The following is a 23,129-nucleotide window of genomic DNA, read 5'->3' as shown; positions in this document are numbered from 1 at the left end:
TCTGTGAAACTATCATCCCTCCTTCATTCCTTTACATATCTGACATCACTGTATGTCTTTGAGTGAGATGTTGTGTCTCTACCATGATTCCAACATTCCAACTCTACATCCAACTCTACCATGATTCCAACATGAGCCCAACATGGGCTACAGCCTCGGGTTGCAAATGAGGATGGTTTGCCAGCTGGGAAGTGGCAGGAGGACTATAGGCCAAAAAGACTGGGAACTTCTAACTTCACCAGAGCTCTTTACATAAGCCTAAATGATCAAACAATACTGGCATAAGGAAGCAGATGGCAAAATTTAAACAAAATACATCCTAAAGGATAGTACATTTTATTTATGAAAACAGTAACCTTTTCTTATATGATAGAAAAATCAACTGAAAGAAACCTTATTACTTGCAAGTTTGTATGTGACACAGCTGTGGGAAGACAGAACTGTTCTTGAGTGACTAGATGTGTTTCTTCTGCTTCTCTCCATTTCCTTTGAGACTTAATTGAAGCCAGATGTTTCTTGTTTCCTTTCCATTTTTTGTTTTCAGACCCAAATAAAGTGCAGTGCCAGCGGTAAACACCATCTTTGACATTTTTTCACGTGTCAACTACATCTGGTTGAATCACAGTTACAAACAAGTAAAACTCCAGCGAAGCAGTGCAGGATTTCACTCATGCTGTCATTCAGTCGTAGAGCAGGAACTCAGCATCGCTGCTTTTGGAGTTGCCATACAAGTGCCATAAAAACCCAGAGTGTATCCGGGAACCTCATTCCACCTAAACAGCACTGGAAGCAGACTGGAACACCATATGCCATAAATGCAGCTTCCCCTTCCCTTTAGTCCTCGTGCTAGGAGTGATTTCTAGCTGCTCAATTGCTATTCAGTTGCATGGATCTTCTTTAGAAATGCAGCCTGTTTTCCTTTACTTCTTTCTCCCTTTCAGAGATGCAACAATTTGCAGACGTAACCATTGCATTTCATGCCCTAGCAGTGATGTTGACCCTTTGGCTAACATCCCTTGCAGAATATCTTATTAAAATGCAGTAGCCCTTACACAAGAACTTTTTTTATTCTGAATAAAGCTCCAAACCATGATGTTGTATTTGTAATTATGCTTTTTCAACTATTCTTTAAAATGCATTTTTATTCTAAGAACTGTATGCAGTGTCTTACAGAAATCCATAAGCTGCAACAATTTCACATCAAGTTGCTAGAAATTACTATTCTGAAAGTCATTTAAAGACTTGTTATTCCCTGTTCGACAAATATTAGGCTTTTTTTCCACATATTTTGAGCAAGTACATATTTGACCTAGAACAGATTTTAGAGGCAAGTGACCAGCAGTTTTCCAGTCATCCTCCTCCATTTTAGCAGATATGCAGTTGTCGTGCAGTCCTTGGGAGTCCTTGAAATTCAGTCTTTATTCCACTATTGCACATGCTAAGGGACTTTTTGGATAAATAACTATTCTGTTTTCTTCCATTAACTTCTATACTAGCCCTAATCCAGCTGCCGTAGACCAGCAAAACTGAACCACATAGGGGTAGTACATTAAAGTACTAGATTTACCAGAGCCTTCTGTTACCTTGGTATTTAGGATGAAATCCCCTGCACTGCCAAAGTTACTTACTCTAGGTGCACTGTTGGAGTAACATATTTATCCATCCCATCCTGCCCCATAATGAATGTTTTTCCCCTGAAAACATGACAGACGTCTCAGATGAATAAACTGATTTTATTTAAATAAAATTACAGGCATATCTTGTCTATTATATACTACCATATAGTTTTTAAAAGGCACCAATATTTAACAATAATTTAAATTCTCTTGAGAGCAGCTACCTTTTCTGAGTGGTGTTTGCAAACTTGTCAGACTTCCCTCCACTCATTCAATTCCAGCAAAGTCAGACACCAGTGAAATGCCAACAGTTGTACCCTTTCCACCATACAGGCACCCTCCTGTTCTTGGACATCTGTTTTGAATAACACTTGAAAAGACTGAGTCAGATGTTCTGTGTACTGAAAACCCACCCCTGAAATGGTTGTTTCTGTCCTTTGTGGTACATTATGCACAGAATCCCACCATAACACCCTACATATTAAAAGCAAATCCAAGAGACTGGTCTTTCTTTAAGACTTCAGGACCTGTTTTACTTGCATTTCTTCAAGTCTGGTTATACAATGCCACCTTCTCTTATACAAGGAGAGGTTTCAGAAGCAGTACGTCCTGCAGTTCTTGGTAATAGATTGCGCTCACCTCCACTTCAGGCTTCTTTAGGGGCACCTTTGCTAAGCAAAGCAGCACCATAACCATTAGGTGTGTCTGGTGGTCTCTCATCATTTACAGGGAAGTCACCACAGGGGAACATGGGGAGATGCAGGAGATACCTCAGCAGGCTGAGTTCTGCTAAGGCTCTCTCACAAGAAAACAAGCAGACAGACAAACACTGCTGAAATAACATCCAGACGTGGATAGGGACAAAGCTGAACTCATGAGGCTGAGGTGGGCTCAAGAGGAAAAGTGGCATCTGGTGGCTCTTCTGGCCATTAACTCCAAGTACTGGCACTTTCTGCTTCTGAAAAAGCAGGATTTTGCTAAGCAGCTTCCATATTCACAGCTCGCTCAGGTGTCTGAATCCCATGAGGACCTGTCCCTTTGCCAACTGATTCTGGCTCATTGAGATAGACATTTGTAACATTCCCCTGGTTCTCTTCAATAAGTAACCATTTTCTCCATTTCCCAGCACTTGGGAAGTTTTACACCCCAGCCACGTAGTGCAATGAGTGAGTACTAGGTTACAGCTGGGTGCAGTGATACACTGCATTTGGCCTGGGTAGCCCAGATGCTATTAGCAGACAAGCTCCTCAGCAAACTGAAGGATCCTTCCCCTTATGCCCACAGAAAACTTGATTTTAATGGAACTGCAGTAATGAAACTCAAGTCTTAGACTTCCAGAGGGAATTAAACATCCGTCCCTTCAGAGTTTACAGTAAAAGTGCTGCAAAAGCGAGAGCTACAAAAATGCCACATTGATACCTAGTCTTCAATGATGTCCTGAGACACGCTTTGTTAAAGTTTGCCAAAATCTCCAAGACACTTCAGAGAAAGATAGTAAAGAGGAGCAAACAATAAGAAAAACGGCGATATTAGACCACATATTTGCAGTTTCCCAGTTTACATTTGTAAACACAGAAATGTCCAGGAGCCAGCTAGTTTTACATCCTGATGTAGATTCAGATAATCTGACGCTGCTTTCAAGTGTCATGACACTTGGTAAAGAAAGATCTAAAATAATTTAGAAAAGGACCGACTGAGCTCTTCTAAGAAGACATATCAAAACTCAGCCATACCAACACAATTCTTCTGTCCTGCTTAGGTTTTCACTTTAGTTTAGAGATACAGCACCTTAATATTTGTACAGTATTAACCAGGCTTGTCAAGAAAAGCACCAAAGAAACTTGCACTGCTTCTGTCTATGAGGAGAAAAGTTCTTTCTGAAGATCTCCTTCAAAATAAATGACCCCGTTTATTTTAGAAAGGCACCGGTAAGCCTGACGTTCTAAAATTCAGCATTAACAGCACATGCAGCTAAGGAAAATTCTCTTTGGAAGAGAGACAAAAGGGAGAATCTTACACATGAAGTAAAATAGCTTTACAAAAAACATTTAGTGCTATTTTTTTCTTTCTGAGTCCCGAGATCCCCTTGAGCTAAAAACTATGTTTTGCATCTTTTTAAGCAATCAGCTTACCACAATTAGTAATTTTATGTTACTCATTCTTCTGGTGAAACTAGAAACTGGAAGGGCCAGACCCTACAACTCTCTCTTCCATAGCCCGGTGCTGCATTCCCTCAGGAAAATATGGAAATAGCAGAATAACAAGAAACACTTCTGCAGCACCAAACCCAGTATTATTTGAACAGAACTCCTGCATCAGCAACTAGAAAATAGTATTTTTAGGTGGAATGTTCTAAATGCTAGAAGCTGTTTTCCAGAATAACCACCTCACCACAGCTGACCGTGCATCATCGCCCATGACCATCAGCACATGTCCTGTGATCAGACCCCCAGAAATCTGAGCATATGCTGCCCTGCTGCTGAAGCCAGGTTTTGTAAGATATTGGGAGAGAAAGAGCCAGGCTGCAGGAGTTAGCCCCACGGGGGCAGTGTGCTTACACACTCACTTTGCTGCTGCCTTCTGCCACGTATCAGTTATTTTGCTATTGCAACTGTTGAGGTTGGAGTACGTCCCAAGTGAGACTGAGTGCTGGAGAAGGCACCCCGGGCCTGGCTGCAGCTTTTCCAGTGGAAAAAGTAAATGCAATTAAAGGGAAAAAAAAAAAAAAAAAAAAGAATTTTTTTTATTATTATACAGAGAGTGCAGTGGCCAGCTGGGCACAGAACCACTCTGAAGGAAACCTCTGCCCTCTCACTGATCATTGCTTTGCATCTTATAGACTGCTCAGCATTTGTGGGAAGGGGTGCAAATCCATCTCATCCACCTCACAGTTCAGTATCACCTAGTCCTGATCCAGATGCTGGGTACAGACATGTGTCTGCCCTCAAGCCTTGTTGACACTGCACCAAATCCCACCTAAGGGAAGGAAATAGACTGGGGAAAGGAACTGCCTTTTTGGCCAGGAGCTGACGCAGGATGACTTTACTGGAAAAGAAGCTGCTCTGTGTGCTGGGGAGAAGCAGAGTCAATTCACTGCCTTTCAAAGCCAAATGATAGCAAAGAGGCATGACTATCTAAGCAAAGGAGGGAACTGTGGTGGTTTTCATTTACTGTACACCTTCTGGTCCTCCTACAGAAGTTTAGGAGTGAACACACAGCACACTGTTCAAGGAAATGCTGAAGGGCTTTGCTGTGAGTAGTTCTTTCCATTTAACATAAAGCCACAAGCAAAGATGTGAATTTGTTATAAAAGACAGCTGCAAGGCTGTGATTTTGTATGTTGTTCTACTCTCTTCCAGGTCTGCAGATTTGTTTATGCACTGTGCTGTTTGCAGTTCAACAAACACACTTATTTGGATACCCTAATTGTGGAAACAAAACCATGTGTTCAGCAGCAGATGGAAAACATTTTGCTTAGCTTTTAATGAGTCCAACACACAGACTTGGTAATGCCACCTCACTCAAGTCTGAGCATGTCTAATATTAGTCTGTTTTTCATTGAGGCACGTGATAAGCAAGGTACTAGTGGCACCAACACGAAACAATACCAAGCTTACCCTCCACAAGTAAAGACCTAACTGTGTAGACGTAGACACTTCTTAGGTGATGATATTTCCACTGCAAGCTGGAGTAAAGAGCAAATAAGACAGTAAACAATTCAAGAAATGAGGTATCAGTTAGCCAAATGGTAGAGCGGACAAACTAGTTGAGCCATATTCATACTAAATTTCATCTTCTGACTCCTGATCTCGTTCAGATGTTTTCAGTAATCCCATTTCCATGGACTGAGACTGCTTAATCTTTGACCGAACTGCCCTGGAGAAAAAAAGAAAGGTTTGTCATAAATATTAGGAATCAGACAGAGACTCAAAGGCTAACATGGCCCATTTTAGAAGGTAAAAAACTATTCAACTCTTGCATCTGATCAGGGCGTTCAGGTGATTGATTTATGAAGACCCGTAACAGACCACTGCTGAAGACACTGTGAAGAGGATCAGGATCATTTTTACAGCAAAGTTCACACAGCCGTCAGAATACTGTCACAATTAGTGCTGGGAAGCAAGGAAAAGAGCTGTCTTTAGAAATTAGAGGATGAAACTGGCAAGTGAAAAAAAAAAACAGGTCCGGTCAAAGGAAAGTAGTAGCAGTGAAACCTGACCAATCATCTTCAAGTCATTAAGCCTGCTGTTAAATCCACTTGGAATTAGTAAAGACAACCACTGAAAAGAGGGAAAAAGGTCTCCCAACTTCTAACTCACTGCAAGTTATGCAGTTATAAGTGTGGAAGACCATCAATGCTAAAAGCATTATTCTATCCAAACTGTATTTTATGAATGTTTTTTACCTTTCTACTGAAGCAACTAGTCACGTTTTCCTCACTGATTAGCTATAGCTAATTCCATTTTACTTTCCAAGACAATTAATTACTTTGTGGAAACTGTTCGACTTGCCGGAAAAGTCTTCCAAAAATAAAGCTCCTGGTAAACATATAGGTCTCCATAGTTATAGACAGTTTTCAGTTAACTTACCAGCTGACAATTGTGTAGTTCACTGCAAGTATAAGAAAAGCAAAAGCATAGTGCCAGCAATAGCACATGGTCAGGAACATCATATTGGTATGATCCATTTGATTCCACTCTGGGCTCCCATTTGGAGGATAAAGAACAAAGCCAATCTGCAATAGAATAAGATATTTAGCAGACGTCATGTGATGCGTATGCTGTGCCGTATCATATATTATGCTACCCATCACACAGCAGACATTTCATTTGCTTATAGTGCTGATTATTAGAAACGGATTTGCAGTCCCACTCAGATGGGATGGATAATTTCACAAAGCTTTGTGCAGAAATGCCTTTGAAGACACAGAGCCAGTTTCAGAGTCCCTCTGCTCTTGCTCAGAGAGTGATTGAGTGGTTCGCCAAGGCTCAGAGCAACCACTTGTAGTAAGGAAAGGGGCTGATTCTCTGCCACATGTTTTACAAACTACAAACTCATCACTGTGCAGAAAACCCACCCAGCCACTCATATGTATTCACTTCTTCTCAACAGTGTCCAGGAATGTGTTAAACAATTCAGAAGATGAATAATAAATCAATAAATAAAGGTAAGCCCCAGATCTGCTTCCATCTGGGAAAAGCGTCAGGTTTTGAAATAAAGTAAAAATGCAGCTTTCTCACCCAAGGCTACAGACTTGTGAGAAATATGTAGCTGATTTGCTTAGCCAGAGCTGGGGAAGACCAAATTCATATCATTCCATAAAGTAGAAAATCAGTAACCCCATGGCTGGTGAGGGGTCAGACCTGACCAGCACCACTCTTCTGTACTTTATGACACTCTTGAAAGCTCAGCCGTTTAGTTGAGAATTTGGGAGCTGGGAAAAGGGGGAAAGGAAGAAGGAGGGGAGGAGAGCATTTTGCATTTACATGCTGAGAATTCGATGAATGAAGGTGTTGATGATGCAGAAAGAAAGCTCCTTTGCCTTCTACAGATTTGCCATGCTGCAGCCAGTATGTGGTTTTTAGTCACACACACAGTTGAAGTCTAATGTGGGTGTGAAAAAAACCACACTTAAATCTCTTGTATTTTTAGTTCTTCAGCTTTTACTTTGAAACAAAAAACACATTGTCTCTGGAGCTAACAAAATAACTTGTTCTAAAGTTAGACTAGATAGACAACAAAGAATAAAAGAGTGCGACCAATTCCTCTTTTGTAAAGCTTCTTAAATCATTGAAGAAATGTTTACAAAAAGGAAAATAAAACACTGAGTGCTGCAGCACCAGGCTTTTGAGTTCACTTATAGGAAAATACTACCGTTTAGGAGGTCTGTCTTCCTGCCAAAGCAAGTATTTAAATGTTTGATTTGGTGCTGAGTGTCCAGTTCTCCTAAGGAATAGCAAACGTTTTTATTCATCGTGTCTGGCCAGCATATAAAAAAGAGAAGGCAGTCTAGACATGCCGGAAAGAAAAATCACTGTAGTGACCTCAGTTCTCCACTATAAGATCAAACACATGGAGACACCAGCACTCCTACTGCTCTGCTGTAAGTTTTCAGCAATTTATGAGATTCCCTCTAACAGCAAAGGGATGCTATGAAATATCCACTAATCCAACAGAATCCCACATAAGCTAACGCATGGCAGCTACATTCCGAAGAGTCCTTGCTGGACAAGTCCAAAATGTACAGGCGTAGACTGTTACTTCCCCTGCTCACATGCTGGAACATGGGAGAAGTTATAAACTTCACAGTGGCCAATTAGTGAGAATCGGGAGTTTAAATACCTTTTGAACTCAGGTTACCACTGTTGAGATGGTTTTTAGAATGCAGAAAGAGGCAACCTGCCTCAGCGCATGAAGAATCATTTGCGCCTTGGTCTTTCTTCATGGCAAGGCAATGGAGCTGCTTGCCTCCCCATTACCATTCTCCGCTGGGCTCTGACACCCTGTTCCCACAGCAGCAAACACTGCAGGGTTGTAAAATAGCTGCCATTTGGCTTGCAGATTTGGATAGGATGTTACAGAGATCAGAGGAGACGTTTAATGATTATAGCAAGGGAGAGCTCAACAAAACCACCTTAGTTTTTGTATTGATTCAAATAAAAGACAGGATGAGTAAAATGGCCTATTGTCTGTAAAATACCCCTTTAAAGGGACATTAATGGTGTACTGTTTTCTATGAGTCCTTTGAGGTTTGTATTTAAAAGGCCTATTATATCAGCTTTCAAGCACCTGCAAAGGGGTAGATGACTAATGTTGGTGAAGGAAGACATTCCCAAGGCAAAACAGTGACCCACCTGCCAGAACCAGCTGCCTTGTAATATGCAGAGGCTTGTACGGAGCATCTCGAGTACAATACTGCCACGGAAGAAAACTTCCAGAAATATGCAAATAGCACCTCCAAAGATAGCATACAGCAATAACTGATGAACATGAATATCCAGCATGGCTCTCCCGTGAAGGTGGTAGCAAAAAAGAAAACCTGGAATAAATTAAGTGAGCAGTTTTACTAAGAAGTGTCACAGAAAGTAAAAACTGAGTATGTCTGCACTGTAGTTCCAGTGTGTGACAGCTGTGCAGGTAGAAGCACACATGCTGGCTGCATACCCTCTTGGTACGTACACTGAAGCACATGCTTGAGCTACTGAGCACTGAACTAAAATATTCTCACAACACTCCTGTTACTATCTTAGCAGCTTAGGAAAGCAGAGGTGAACCTGTGTGTTGCAGGACCATGCCCTTGGGCTACTGTGTGGACAAATCCTTAGCAGTTTAAGGAGCGCCATGAATGCTGCTTTTTTTGAAGGTTTCAGGGTGTCTAATGCTCAGATCTCATAATGCTCTTTTTCTAAGGCTGATTTGAGAACCCCAGTCAAAGGGCTGATAGCTGTGTGCCAGTTTCACAGGTAAACTCACCTTCAATAAAAACTGCTAAGGAGAGCATCATCCTGTCCATGGCCACTGGCAATGCATTAGTCCCATGAGCCACAATGTCAACCAAGCCTGAAATGCCGTAGAAGAGATACATGGTGGCATGCTGCCAGTTCATCAAGTGATCCCAGTGCTTTTCCTCATAATTATACAACTTCAGGTGAGGTCCGTCAGGAACAAACTGCTCAGCCACCATTCCTGCACATGAAATGAGACATATTAGTATTTGTCCCAGCGCTTCGGATAGAGACTTTTCCTTATCTCTAATCTAAACCTCCTCTGGCACAACTTGTGGCCATTTCCTCAGGTTCTGTTTGTTGCCTGGGAGAAGAGGCCAAACCCCTCCTCATCACAACCTCCCTTCAGGAAGTTGTAGAGCGCAATGAGGTCTCCCCTGAGCCTCCTCTTCTCCAGACTGAACAATCCCAGCTACCTCAGCCGCTCCCCATAAGATTTGTGCTCCAGACCCCTCATCAGTTTTGTTGCTATTCTCTGAACACGTTCCAGAGCTTCAATGTCTTTCTTGTAGAGAGGGGCCCAAAATTGAACACAATACTTGAGGTGCGGCCTCACCAGTGCTGAGTACAGGGGAAAGACCACAGAGAGAGCTCAAGCATATATTAAGCATCAGACAATCCAGAAAGGAGAAAGCCACAGGAAGCCAGGCTTCAGCGCCACTCCTAATGGGACTACTTACATCCTGCAGTTCCCAGCAGTGAAAATGGACGTGGCTGTTATGTGCTTTTCTACTTCTTTTTATTTTTAAACAATTGCTACTGAATATATTTTTCATATGTCTTTCCCAGTGTTTCAAACATGAGTTTAACACGTGCTGAAGTTCTCAAAAGAAAGACTTTCTGTTTCAGTCCCCTGCAATATGCAGGATGGCAGAGTTCAAACTCTGAGTTCAAAGGAGACCTTTATGATAAAACCATAAAAGGAAATCCTTCCACTGTGCAGTGCTATTAAAGGTCCCATGAGGACATATACAGAGTTAGTATTTGTATTGCTACTCCATCATTTTCCTTACCTTGGCCTCTTGTTATCTTGCTAACTGAACAGTGTTCCAGACAAGGGAGAGCTGCTTTAGGATACTCTATATTATCAATTAAGTTTGTGAAGGGTTTGGCATACATCATGCTTTCCAGTCATTATAGTTATTTGTGTGGTTTAGTACAGCATGTGCCAGCATCCCTCCGTATAAGGAGAATTACAGAACTAACACAGAGTTTTTCACCTTTCTTTTGAATTTTCCTAACACAGAAGCAGCAGTTTTCATTCCTTCTGCTGCTTTGAATGTTCATCCTTGCCAAACTTTCTCATCCACATTTTTTACTGGAATTGAAATTACCACAAGTTAAGCTGATAGCTTTTCTTTCCACTGGGTCTGTGTTTTAGTTACCTATCTTCCTCTAGACACTGACTGGGACATTTGTAGGAAAGATGCCCTTACCCACACCTCAAAGTGAACATTACTTTGGTTTTGATAATTTTTTGAAGCATATTATATTGTAATCATAACATCACTTCAGTGCTGATGTATCTTAACCGGTACAGCTCCCAGAGGGGACAGGAAAGCAATAAAAAGGCTTTGGAACAACGTACGGGGATAAATCCTGGATTAGACATCAGGAAACTTGAGCATTTAAAGAAGAGTAGATATATAAAATAGAGGCATAGAAATAAAAGTCACAATCTTTTCCAACTTGAGGCCCACATATGCTGAGCTCCCCATGCCCCCCATTTAGTTTACTTCCTCAACAAAGGCAAACGATTGCTGTGCAGCACGCTGTGATCCAGACAAGGCCCGGGCTTTCCAAGTCTCTGCACAGCCCTCTGCACGGCCCCATTGGTATAGTGTGCGAGCCACTTTGCCTCAACATGAGAAACAGGACCCCTGGCACCAATAAGACCTGGAGTTCTGTCTTTCTCTGTGAATATTTTCACTTTTTGATGGCGTTAATAAAAAACATCTGCATTTATACGTTATATCAATAGCTCCAAGGAACCTACCAACATCTGAGAGCTGGCAGGCCACCTGAAACCATTCATAGCAGTGGGCTGGAATGGTTGGATTAAAAGAGAGCTATGCAGTGCCCCATTGCCTGGTACTAACAGGCTGCACATGAGGGCCTCTTGCCTAAAATCCCTTTGCTCCTTTCCTGAAGCAGTGAGCAGCACATGAACACTCAAATGGACTACTTCTGAAGGAGCCAAGAGATCTTACAGAAACTCTGGAAGAGTCTTCCAGAAGCTCTGGAAGAAGCTATGAATGGAAACCACCCTATAGTCATAATGATGTAATTATTAATGGATGCTTTACTAATTATTAAACACAGAATATTCAGAGGCCAAGGGGAATTAAGCAAAGCACTGATTCTGACCCAAATGTCTATCAGAAGATTCCAAAGAGCACCTCACAGTTTTTTTTTACTGAGCAGAACAGCATGTATTGATCTGCTGCCCTGTTTCAGAATGGCATCCTCTCTTGAACTCGAGACAAAAAATAGATCAAGAAACCTGTTCATGATGCTATCCTTCCTGCACCACTAATTAAAAACAAAACAAAACAATAAGTCAACAACAATAAAACAAACAGAACAAAATACATTTTGTCAGAGAACAAGCTTTGGGGAAAAAAAAAAACTGTTAAAAAGAACAGCTTTTTGCATTTTTATTTTCTTTGTCAACTCCATCCAACTTACCAATCAGGGCAAAGACAGCCTTGATGATGCCCTCAACAAATTCCAGGCGCTGAAATCCTGCCCTGGAGCCCAGGTAGCAAGCACTCTTGTTCTTTCGACAGACATACTTCAGCGGGTACTTCACTGACCACCACAGGCCAAAAAGAAGGAAAAAGCTTCCAGGGAGCGCATGGCCTTTGAAATTGCCCATGGTTTTCTACTGTGCGATACCTGAGGGTAAAAAAAAGGAAAGAAGCAGAGTGATTATTGGAATAGTAGAATTCCAAGCGTTATCATTTTAACTGATCTTTCTGCTTCGATCAGAGGAGTGTAACTGAAATAAGCACTCACACTATTTAAAAACGCATCTGCATGCTTGTCTCCCCTGGCTGCTCAAGACATGCAGCCAGTCTCCTAAGTTTCACAGCTTTGCAGATCAGGAGTAAGTGACCCAGCTGCAAAGGTGCTGACCTGAAATGCAAAGCTGGCAGCTGACCAGCTAAGACAAAAAGCAGTTATCATACACAGTGGCACGCTGTTGGTCTCACAGTAGCAGAACAGAGAACATGAATATTCAAAATTTTAAATATTCCTTAACCTTCAGAGCGTTGTATGTTTCTCTGCTCCACAAATCAAGATAATACCTGACAGAGGGAAAAACGTACTGTGTACAGATCTTGTGGGTAACCACTTACTAACACACTGTTTTGTATTTCAATCCAGAAGCCTCGTGAGGATTTGCAAACATCAAGTGATTCTCAGTGTTTGATAGGTGAATTATGTACCCTCAGCTAGCCAAGTTTGCCCCATCAAGTACACTGTGTTGATAATATTATGCCTCATCGGTGTCACACAACTGTTCAATGGTAGCATCATTGAAAGGACCTAGTAACTGGGATCACCATCCCAACTTCCAAGAGAGTTAACTTGGCTCCGGTACCTTCTTCATGAAAATTACAGCTCTAAGATCAGACTGCATTTTTTCTTTAAGCTTTTATAAGCCAAGTTGCTGTGCATCATGACTCAAAGGCACACAAAATCTCTGCGTAGACAACATGTAATCAAGCATAACCACTTAAAGAGAATTAGCAAAATGCGCTTTCTGTTATTATTATTATTATTGCTTAAATAAAAATCTCACCACCACACCACACTGGAGCCATCTGGGCATTAACAGAATACAGAGGCTTTCTTTATTTTCTTTTCAATATTTCCTATGGTCAGTTCTGCATAAGAAGTTTTAAACTGTGGCTTGCAGGCCACAGAGTACTTGCAGATGGTTCACGTAATGCTGCCTAGTCACGTAGCGTGAGCCCACTCCTATTTCTGGAGGCTACATTCCACTTAAAGCATTATTTTTCTATTTATTATTTTTAGGAAGGGAAAACTTTTCAACATACACAGGTCCTATATTTGCCGTAAGACTACTATGTGGTTGCAGGAGAGGTGACCTATAAAGCCACAAAGGAAAAGGGAAAAAAAAGAGAGTATGCCACTCTCTGCTCACTGAGAAGAAAAGTGACGGTGATAGAAACATCCATTCCCACTCACAAAATGCTGAGCTGAGCTCTAAACCCCCCAGTGCTCAGCACACCACTGATGACAAACCAGCCTGCTGGGTTTTTACCTGTGTGTTTCATTGGGTTGTCTGCAGGTGGTGACAGCCCTGTTGCTCTGTTTGGTTCTTCTAAAACTGGGTGGCCCAAATGGGCTGATGTCTTTTCAGACATCATATTTTCCCTTCTTTGAATTAATGTAAGAGGAGAGGTGAATGAAGCGACCTTTCCCCGCCCCATGTCTGTACTCAGTGAACACCATTCATTAAAAAGATTTTTTCATTAGATGTTTTATTATTCCTCACAGGTGCATAGCATTCCAAATGGAAAGATGTACTCTGCATCACTCATCAAAGCGAGATACTGCATTACAAAGCTAAATGAAATCTATGGAAATCCAACCTCCAGAAGATCACAGCTGCAGTAAGGTTCAAAGAAATAACCGTGCATTAGTGTAATTTGTAGTGCACAGTATATGAAACGTCAAAGGCAAATCTCAGTCTGTAGACTGAGTTAATAAATAACCACCAGAGCATTGTATGTTTCTCTGCTTCACGAATCAAGATAATACCCGACAGAGCTCTAATACTCCAAGGTTTGTCTGCCATAATTCTGGGTTATCCATCAAGATATTCTGTTCTAAACTATTCAAAACAAGGGAAGGAAGAAAATAAGGAAAGGAAGAAGGGGACGAGAATGATGCGTGCAGCAGCTACTGCATATCCAATAAAAACAAAACAGAGCCAGAAAAAGAATGATCAGCAATACAATTGATTATTACTAGTTTAGGGGAGTGAAACCTCCAGTCTGAGTTCACTCAGAGGCACGGGGTCTTGTTTGTATAGTTTATTCAGAAAGATACACATCAGTTCTACCACCTGCACACTGTGGGCTTTGTATAATGCCAAGGGCACTGTGAGGACCCACGGAACCTGGCAGGATGAGAAGCGTACGGCCATGGCAGGCTGCCGCCTTCCCCCCTGTGGGGACCAGAGGGAATTCAGTAACCCTCTGTGCAGCCCATCCCAGTAATCAGTCTGAGGGTTTATTTTCATAGAGTCTTATCCAATAAGCTAGCAAATAAACCACAGGAGAGCTGATGTTGTGGGGCGTGCACGTCCCAGAGCTTCTTCCATCCTCAGCGGTGCCACGGCCAGAGTTGCTGGCATAGCCCCTTCTTTCTAAGTGCTACAGCCACACTCTCATCTGCCAACTCTTCTCTAGAGCTCAACACCTGCCAGGGGTGCAAGCAGGGAGGATGCCAAGGCTGTCCTTGTCCTGGCCTGCATCAAAGGAGAGTTGGCCAGCAGGGTGAGGGAAGGGATTATCTACCTCTTCTCTGCCCTTGAGAGGCCCCATCTGAAGTACTGCATTCAGGCCTGGGGCCCCCAGCACAAGAAAGACATGGAGCTCTTGGAGTGGGTCCAGAGGAGGGCCACGAATATGATCAAAGGGCTGGAGCACCTCTCCTATGAGGAAAGGCTGAGGGAACTGGGCTTGCCCAGCTTGGAGGAGATAAGGCTGCGGGGAGACCTCACTGTAGCCTGCTAATACTTGAAGGGAGCTTATAATAAGCAGGGGGGGGGACCAGCTCTTTATAGAATCTAATAGGGATTAGGACAAGGGAGAATGGCTATAAACTGCAAGAAAGGAAATGTGAGGAAGAAATTCTTTACTCAGAGGGTGGTGAGGCACTGGCACAGGCTGCCCAGAGAGGTTGTGGATACCCCATCTCTGGAGGCATTCAGGCTGGGTTGGGTGAGGCCTGGGGCAGCCTGAGCTGGTAGGTGACAGCTCTGCCCACAGCACAGGGTTGGAGCTTGATGATCTTTAAGATTCACTCCATTTTATGATTCTACGAGTCTCACTTAGTTCGCAATGGTCCTGTGGCGCCAGGAGAAGAGGAGGAAAAGATAACTAGTCACAAGGACGGCAACAAAACAGCTGTCCAGGTAGCATCCAAATACTGAACATTAGGCAATGTTTCTGCAGCTGACTGGAACAAGGCATGAGAATAATTTACAGCTACTTGTGACTGTGAGACACATTTTTTTTTTTCCCCACACATGTGAGATCAAAGTATCGTCTTTCTTGCAGCAATCACAGAAAGTTTTGCATGATTTAAGCCTTTCCAAAAATTACATGCTGGGTGGTATTGCAGAGGTATTTTTACACTCAAACTTTGCCGAGCAAATACAGGTTGTCGATGGCAGCCCACACATTCCGCTTGTAACTATAAATGGCTTTGTGTACCCTGCGTATTCATTCCCCGGCTCAGGCTGCACCTTCCTCCCTGGGGTCAGAAGGGAATGTGGGGATCAAGAGGGAAGGGAAGGAATGAGCAAGCCAAGCATGCAAGAAACGGTATGCATTTTCCTGGGTATTGAAAGCTGCCTTTCTAGCCTGAAAATTATCTCACTTATGCTAGTAGAGAAATGAAAGGAAGGTGAGAAACAGACCTAAAAAAAAGTGATTCAAACATCCTCTGACTTTTTTGAGAGGAAATCTTGGTAACTTTTACAGGTTTCACTCAAGATCTCTTGAGGATGCAACGTGGGGACTGAAGCATAACTTGGAAGCTGTATGGAAAAGTAAGCAACACCACCTGGCTACGGCTGCTCAGTCACTTTCTAGAGAAGTAGACAGATGTGCTTTTCTTCCCTTCTCCATTAAAAATCCAGAGCCTGGGGCAGGATAGCCTGCATTGGACCAGGCTGCACGCACCCACTCAGTCAGAACCAGCAGCACAGCACGCAGCTTCCCTGCCTGCACATTCTTCTGTCACATCAGCATGCCCTGCAATTTCCTGTGTTTATCAGGCCCTGGAGGATGTTGAAGAGGACAGTCAACCAGAAACAATTTTTCCCCCCAAATGGCAGGAGTTATGAGGCCAGAGACTCGCTCTTCTGCAATGCCGCAGAACTGTGTGATAACAGAAGTTAAAACAGAATATGAACTGTTAGCAAAGTTTACTGCAACGGTAAAAATAAAGTGTTATTTTTCTCCCACAGATTAGGAAGCAGACAGCGCGGCGTTTAAACTATTTGAAACGGTGTTTATTCATCCACAGTGCCCACAATAATCAATCATTATGCCAGTAAAAGTAATGCACACTGATAAGAGGAGGGAATAACACAATGCTAGATACTCTCTAGCCAATGCACAAATCCTGATCCCACAGCTTCTAGTCAAAACTGAAATCCAACGCATCTGAGGTGAACAAAATCCCAGACAAACTTGGTCGAACACAAAGATGTCTTCACAATGCAAGTGCCCTTTACCTGTGCAGCCATTAAACTGCAAACATCACAAAGGGTCATGCGGCTCTGGAATTATCTGTAATTATTTTGTTTGCTGTATACAATACTGACTTCATGTCAAGACCAGAAGCATTTCAGCAGCTACAACCCCAAGCTCCCAGATGGGATCGCTGATAGCTACCTCAAAACTAAACTTTTGCTAAGTACCGCATAGATGAAAGCGGCACTCGAGACTTCTTCAGATGTTCAAAAAAAACCAACCCTACAGCCTTGACAGATTTGGTTTAAGGAGGTGGAAGATAAAGAATTTTAGGTTAAAAAAAGTGCTGTGAGTAGCTATCTCTGAAATCCACAAGAGAATTCACACCTTGCTTGAATTTTCAGGCCCACGGGAAGATAGGGATGAAAAACAAAAGTCCCAAACTTTTAATGATCAGAAGTCCATACACTGACCTAAGACTGGAGGAACTCCAAGCTAGCATCCCTCACAGGGCTGGGCTGGGCCCACAATTGAAAACTACTGTTTCTTTTAGTACCTCCTGTTCAAGAGCAGCTGTTCCTTCCACAACACTTGTCCCTCTCAGCCTGAGTGCTCCATGCTGTGCTTTTTCACTTCTCACGACCCTCCATTTTTTGGCTTTCTTTTCCTCCCTCTGCAGGTCTGCTGACTCCATTTCTGCTCCCATGCTCAAGCAGTTCGTCTCAGGGGTTACCCGGGGACAATAAACATGCCGTAACTATCTTACCATTGGCTCTCCACATCAGAGCAGCTACTCCTCTGGGGATATGAAACTTTTAGAATTCAAGACTGCCAATTTGATCACACATAGTCCATTATTTCCTAGCACGGCTTGCAGTTAAGGGTAAAACAGCACGAGTAGATACTTCCCTGCCTTTCATCTCTGCTCCTTCCCTCATCTCTGTGTGATAACTTCCCTCATCTCTGCTCCAATGCACAGTTCCTCCCAGGGGATCAGACTCAAACCGTGCTAAAGAGTTTGCTCCTGGGACCCCTGAATAAAAGACTTTTGCAGGGTATAACTCATGGGTATCTCACATATTGGCATGCCTGGGCTGCACTGAGTGAAAAGGAATCGTCTTAGGCTGCAAATAAAATGTGTATGTTGCTCTGAAAGTAATGCCTCCTATTTATTTCCACGGAAACTACCACAGATGTAAAGTGCAAAATAACACTATTAGATAGAGCACATTCTCAACTACAAAACGTTATTTTTCAACATAGCCACCACCACGAGCTATACATTTTCACCAGCGATGAACAAGAGCCTGCATGCCACACTCATAAAAATCTGCACCAGTGGAGGTGATCTGCTGCCACCAGTGCTGAAATGCACCACCCACCATCTCACTGTGCTCACATCCACTGTTTGGTCTCCATCAGCGTTCAGCAAGAGTCAATGAATGTCAGTGGGGGCCATTTTTTTTTCCACATGGAGGAATTCAATGACTCACCTTTGCTTTATATGCACTCTCACTTCAGATGTCATTCTGTCAGACTGCCTCTTTGCTGCCATCTGTCACACAGCAACAAAATGTAAGGGAATATTGGTGGGAAGATTCAGTTTCTACTGCCATACCACCAACATCTGCCTCTGATGTGGGCCAACATCATAAAATAGGAGGCTCACAAATGTACATACTTACAAAAGTGATGACATGGATAAGGCACGACTGAAGCGAGGAATATCTTTCTCCGGTAAGAGAGGGCTTATAGAAGTCCAGTAGAGAGATACTATCAAACTTTTCAGCTGAATGTCTGATTCCATTTGAAAATTTGCGGATAATATAATTATGTTGACTAAAATGGAATTGCAGATATACCAAAAAAGTGATGATTTTTTCAGCACTCTTGAAACCTATTCTTAAATCCCTGTATGACAACAGAAGGCACGTCTGCCTATAATTTGCTCTTCACAGGGCTGTGAATATGCCCTGTGCGTATTCACAGAATGCATGACATTATTTGTCACCATTTGAGTGAGCACTACACTGCACCCCGTGTCCCGGTTTTAGCCCAGACAGCGCCGCTCGCACAGTGCTGTGTGGTTGCTGTGAGCAATGGGTGTGTGCCCAGGGCTGGGATGGGCCATTCAGTGGGGCAGAGCCACTGCCATGATGGTGTGGGGCAGGAGCAGCTGTAGGGTGGGATGGGCCAGGCCGCATGAGGCCCATGGGCTGCTGGTTGGACATGCCTGCTGTAACTCCTGGCTCCTTGTAGTCCCAGGTGTGTTTACCGACATTCTGGCTGCTTCCTGCTAGACATGCTAGAAAAATATGAGGAGATCAAAAGTTTGTTGGATCAGCTGGAGACTTAGAGCTGAAAGCCCAGCTCTAGAAAGGAAATGTAATAAAATTTGGCTTATATTAGCATCCCTTCTATGCAATTGCTCTTACAACACCTTAACAATAGAAAGAGGCTTTAGCAGAATGGTGTAAGAAGACAGCAAAACTGTCAAGACTACCAGACTGAGATAAATCTTTGTAATCCATACTAGTTACCACTGGGCTGTGAAGAATCCTGTCTTCGGTGCTTATATAGCACTCTGCAGATTGCTAGAAATTGCTGCGATGATTTACGTTTCCAAATACTTCTTGAAGAGGACATAACCAAAAAAAAAAAAAAAGGGGATATTGAGAAGATGTAGGTTTTGAGTGGTCCAAGAAGGTATTTTCCACCTGCAAGTATGCCAGGTCTGAAAGAAAAGAAAGTGAGGAATTCTTTGGAGAAGAACAGATTTTCAGGTATCAAAGACAGGGCTCAGTATGATTTATTATCCTTTGGTTGCAGGGCTTGTTCTGTTATGGTAGCAAGCAGTTACTGGAGGGAAAGGCATTAAAGTAGCACTTCCTGCTGCAGTACTAGTTGCTAAGGTGACCAGGGCCTTTGAATGAGAAACCAGAAGAATATTACTAAGAAGACTCTATTGTAAAGAATCACCAAACATGGTAAGCAGAAGTGTCATGTGCTGCAAATGCTGGTAAGCTTTCATTTGAAGGACAGTATCAAGCTGACAAAAACAGGATGGAGCTGATGTCAATACAGGCAAGAGTGCTAATAACTTCTTGACAGTGTGCACAGGTGGGACACAGTTTTCATACCAAAACCCCACATCCCAGCTCAGCCAGGCTCTGCAATGCTCAGCGTGGCTCCTGACTGGGCACTAAGCAGATGGCTCCTCCAAGAGCCGAGCTCCTCCTGTACCCTGTGAGGGAGGAGACTGGAGCACAGCAGCACATGTGTTCTGTGTGCTGGCTCCTCATGGAAACTGCTGACTCCTGTGAGACACAGCCCCTTTTTCCTGAATGCATGATTTCTGAAGGTATTTCATTACGCCGTTCCTCACCTCCAGCCATCCTGCCTGTCTGTGGTGTGTGGGCCCCTGCGTGAGCCCCCGGGGGCTTCAGTAGGAAAAGGCAAACAAAGCGATTTCAAATATGTGTTTAAATCTCATGGATCTGGACTCTGTAACCAATGATATCTGAGAGCACGGGGCTTGCAGAGTTGTGTTGTGATACAAAGGAAAAAAGCTTTCTTGCGAGTAATTCCCATAAAGCCAAGCAACAGAGCTGAAGGTGGGATTTGCATCAAGAGCTTTGCCTTGGCAGCCTTGCCTTTGTACCTGGAAGTTTTCTCTGTAAGCCATGGAGAGATGTACTGCTTGTCACAAGGGCGGCCAAATGCACTGCTTCTACCCACTACTGCTTGGGAGAAACAGGCTTTCAACAGCAGAAAGTTGGATGCAAAAGAAAAACACTAATGAATGAGTGCTGGCAAGGTAGTCAGTAACACTGATAATATCTGTCCAAGCTATCCCAGCTAGAAAAATTAAAACACCTTACAGAAACAGGTACAGGTCCTCACTGCAGGATCACCTTCATTCTCTGGATGGGAAGCAGCCAGAGCTAATGCAACATCATCAGGGAGTGGAATGAGTCCTCCATAATGCAAAGCTATAGCAGCAGCAGCCCCTGCTGTCCCTCAGCTGGCAGTGGAGGTGGCACAAGCAGGGACACTGCCCCTGAGCAGGAGCTTTGGGATCCCAAGAGACCTGCAACTCATCTAAAACCACTGGCATTACAGATGCTACACTCTGCATCTTAGAAATGGCTCAAGCGTACAGTCATGCCAAGAGATTTTAAGAATTTTGCTCATAGAGCACTAAAATGTTAGAGCAGGTCCTAGTTCAGGCATAACTGGATGAGAAGGGACTTAGGGTACCTTCTCGTCATCCAAGGCACAAAGCAGTGTCAGCACTCAAGGTCCGGCTCATGCTGCACAGTAAGAAAGGAATGTGACGGTGCCATGGTACTTGCTTCAGAAACACAGATTTTTTTATAAAGCAGTGTTATTTACAATCCCTGGTTTTAGGAGCCTGCCTGACTCACGCCAAATTAGAGAACATCAAAGTGACCACTGCTCCCCACTACAGCAGTGTGTGAGCGCATCCAGTTGCACCTCAGAAGTGGAGCACGAGCCAGCTGACAAGAGTTCTGGCACCAAGAAGAGCTGATCCAGGTTGCCCAGAGAAGCCGTGGTGCCCCATCCCTGGAGGCAATCAAGGCCAGGCTGGATGGGGCCCTGGGCAGCTGAGCTGGTGGGGAGCAGCCCTGCCCATGGCAGCGGGTTGGAAGTGGGTGGGCTTTGAGGTCCCTTCCAACCCAACCATTCCGTGATTCTACGCCTTAAGCCTGAAAAGCACAAGTCTCAATTTTGTGCCGCCACGCTGGCTGTCTGCAGCACCGTCAGATGGTATTTCCAGGCAGATTCACTGCGCGAGAGCAAACAGAGGGCGGTTGGCCCAAACACTGGCATAACTATTCACGCTGCTCCTCGAGATTCATCTGCCTTCTCTGCCCCTGCAGATGCTTCCACCCATGCTCTCCAAAAGTGAGAGAAATCTGATTTACCCAACCGCGTTTGTAAAGAGAAAGATACAGGAAACGTCCACATAAACAACTCTGAAAAGTGGCAACAAACTTCTGAGCAAACTTTGGAGAGGTAACAGCAGTCAGCGATGAGTTTTCATAGCCGATAGATGCCGAATACATTCCTTTTGCAAAATGCCAAAGGACTTATGGTGATGTATGGCACAGCACATGCTGCAACTCAAAGAGGATGACAGAAATAGCACTATAAGGCAAAGCAAACAGTTACACATACTGGAGAAATCACAAGTCTGAGCTACGTACGTGCATAATAAACCTCAAAGAATCCGTTCGAAATAGGGAAAAAGGCATACTTTTGCGAGTAGTTCTGCGTTCAGTTCCTGAGCTCTGACATCTCCAAAAGCCATTTCTCAGAAGGACAACGCAACTCCGGATACCCAGCCAGCCTTAAGCGCTGCTGGGCGAGCAGAACGCGATCCATCGCCGTAAAACCGAAAGGAAACGCAGCAGAGGCAGAGGCTGCGAAAGTTTCCCCGAGCTTCGCTCCGTTTCGAAAAGGAACCGAGAGGCTGCGAGAGCCGTAAGCTCGGAGCGCCGCTCCCTTACCTGCGCCGCCGGCTAACCGCGCTGCCCCTCGGCGCCGCCGCTGCCGGCCCCGGCTGCCCCGCGGGAGGGCGCCCTGCAGCTGCCCCGGGAGCCGGCGGCCGCGGGGGGCGGGCGGGCTCCTCCCCGCAGTCCTCGCCCGGCGCCGGGGGCTTCGAGGAAAGAGGGAAGGGGCGGCCCCGGGAGCGGCGGGCGCGGGGCAGGGACGGGGAGGGCCGCTCCTCTCCCGTTTTAATTCTTCCCTGAAGAAGAATTCTTCTCACAAGCTCCTGTGTTGTCCTGTTAGCCGTAGCTGGGACTAAACCCCGAGGCTCCGGCAGGTCCCCGAAATTTCTGCCGTGCACCACGTGAAAGCTTTTTGCCCGAAGGAAATAATGGATGAGATTAAATCTTGTAAAGATTAAAGCAGATTAAGAGTGCATTCCTGTTTGATGCCAATCGTAGAACTGTAGAATGGCTTGGGTTAGAAGGGACCTCAAAGATCATTTAGTTCCAAACCTCTCCGATTTGCTCTTCATCTTCTCAACCAGCTCTACCCGTGTTTGTCTCTTTAGTATCTAGTTACACTTTCACTCTCAGATAAATAGTACTACAGCAAATACCCTTCAGCATCTGGCAAGCAGATGTCTTTGCATGTTGGGTGATGTCACCGGTTCAGAGAAAGAGCCAATGAATGTTTTACAGGAGGACCACCTCTCTCCAAACAAAGCTCAAGAACCCATCTACTGGGGCAGCTGCTCCTCTGTCCTGGTATCATCAAGTCATAGAATGGCCTGGGTTGAAAAGGACCACAATGATCATGTAGTTTCAACCTCCCTGCTATGTGCAGGGTCGCCAACCACCAGACCAGGCTGCCCAGAGCCACATGAACAACTTCTTTTGCAATATATATATAGAGAGAGAGAGAGACAGCAGAATGCATCTCATATAATGGCATTAATCCCTGCCTAATGGATACTCTTCTGTTGCAAAAGAGTTTCCAGTTGGACTGAACTAAATCAGCAAATGAAACTC

At 43.9% G+C, this 23,129-nt stretch overlaps 1 protein-coding gene across 4 annotated transcripts; it reads right to left on the bottom strand.

The window, feature by feature from the left end:
• Nucleotides 1-1,716: 1,716 nt before the first annotated feature.
• TMEM45B (transmembrane protein 45B) lies at nt 1,717-22,651 on the bottom strand. Of its 4 annotated transcripts, none has more exons than XM_015296102.4 (6): nt 21,816-22,169; nt 11,810-12,019; nt 9,090-9,302; nt 8,471-8,655; nt 6,206-6,351; nt 1,717-5,492 (listed from the first exon to the last, which is right to left on the bottom strand). In XM_015296102.4, exons 2-6 carry the CDS (start codon nt 11,997-11,999, stop codon nt 5,399-5,401), a joined length of 828 nt encoding a protein of 275 aa, XP_015151588.1. In that variant the 5' UTR covers nt 12,000-12,019; nt 21,816-22,169; the 3' UTR covers nt 1,717-5,398. The 4 variants fall into 4 exon arrangements, with proteins under 4 accessions (XP_015151588.1, XP_015151594.1, XP_015151582.1 ...); XM_015296108.4 differs by having other exon boundaries at nt 21,866-22,169; XM_015296096.4 differs by having other exon boundaries at nt 22,119-22,169.
• Between the last annotated feature and the right edge of the window lie 478 nt (nt 22,652-23,129).

Source organism: Gallus gallus, chromosome 1 (genome assembly GCF_016699485.2).
Source record: "Gallus gallus isolate bGalGal1 chromosome 1, bGalGal1.mat.broiler.GRCg7b, whole genome shotgun sequence".
Lineage (NCBI taxonomy): Eukaryota > Metazoa > Chordata > Aves > Galliformes > Phasianidae > Gallus > Gallus gallus.
The sequence above is the reverse complement of the archived record's forward strand: the minus strand, read 5'-3'. Positions and strand labels throughout refer to the sequence as shown.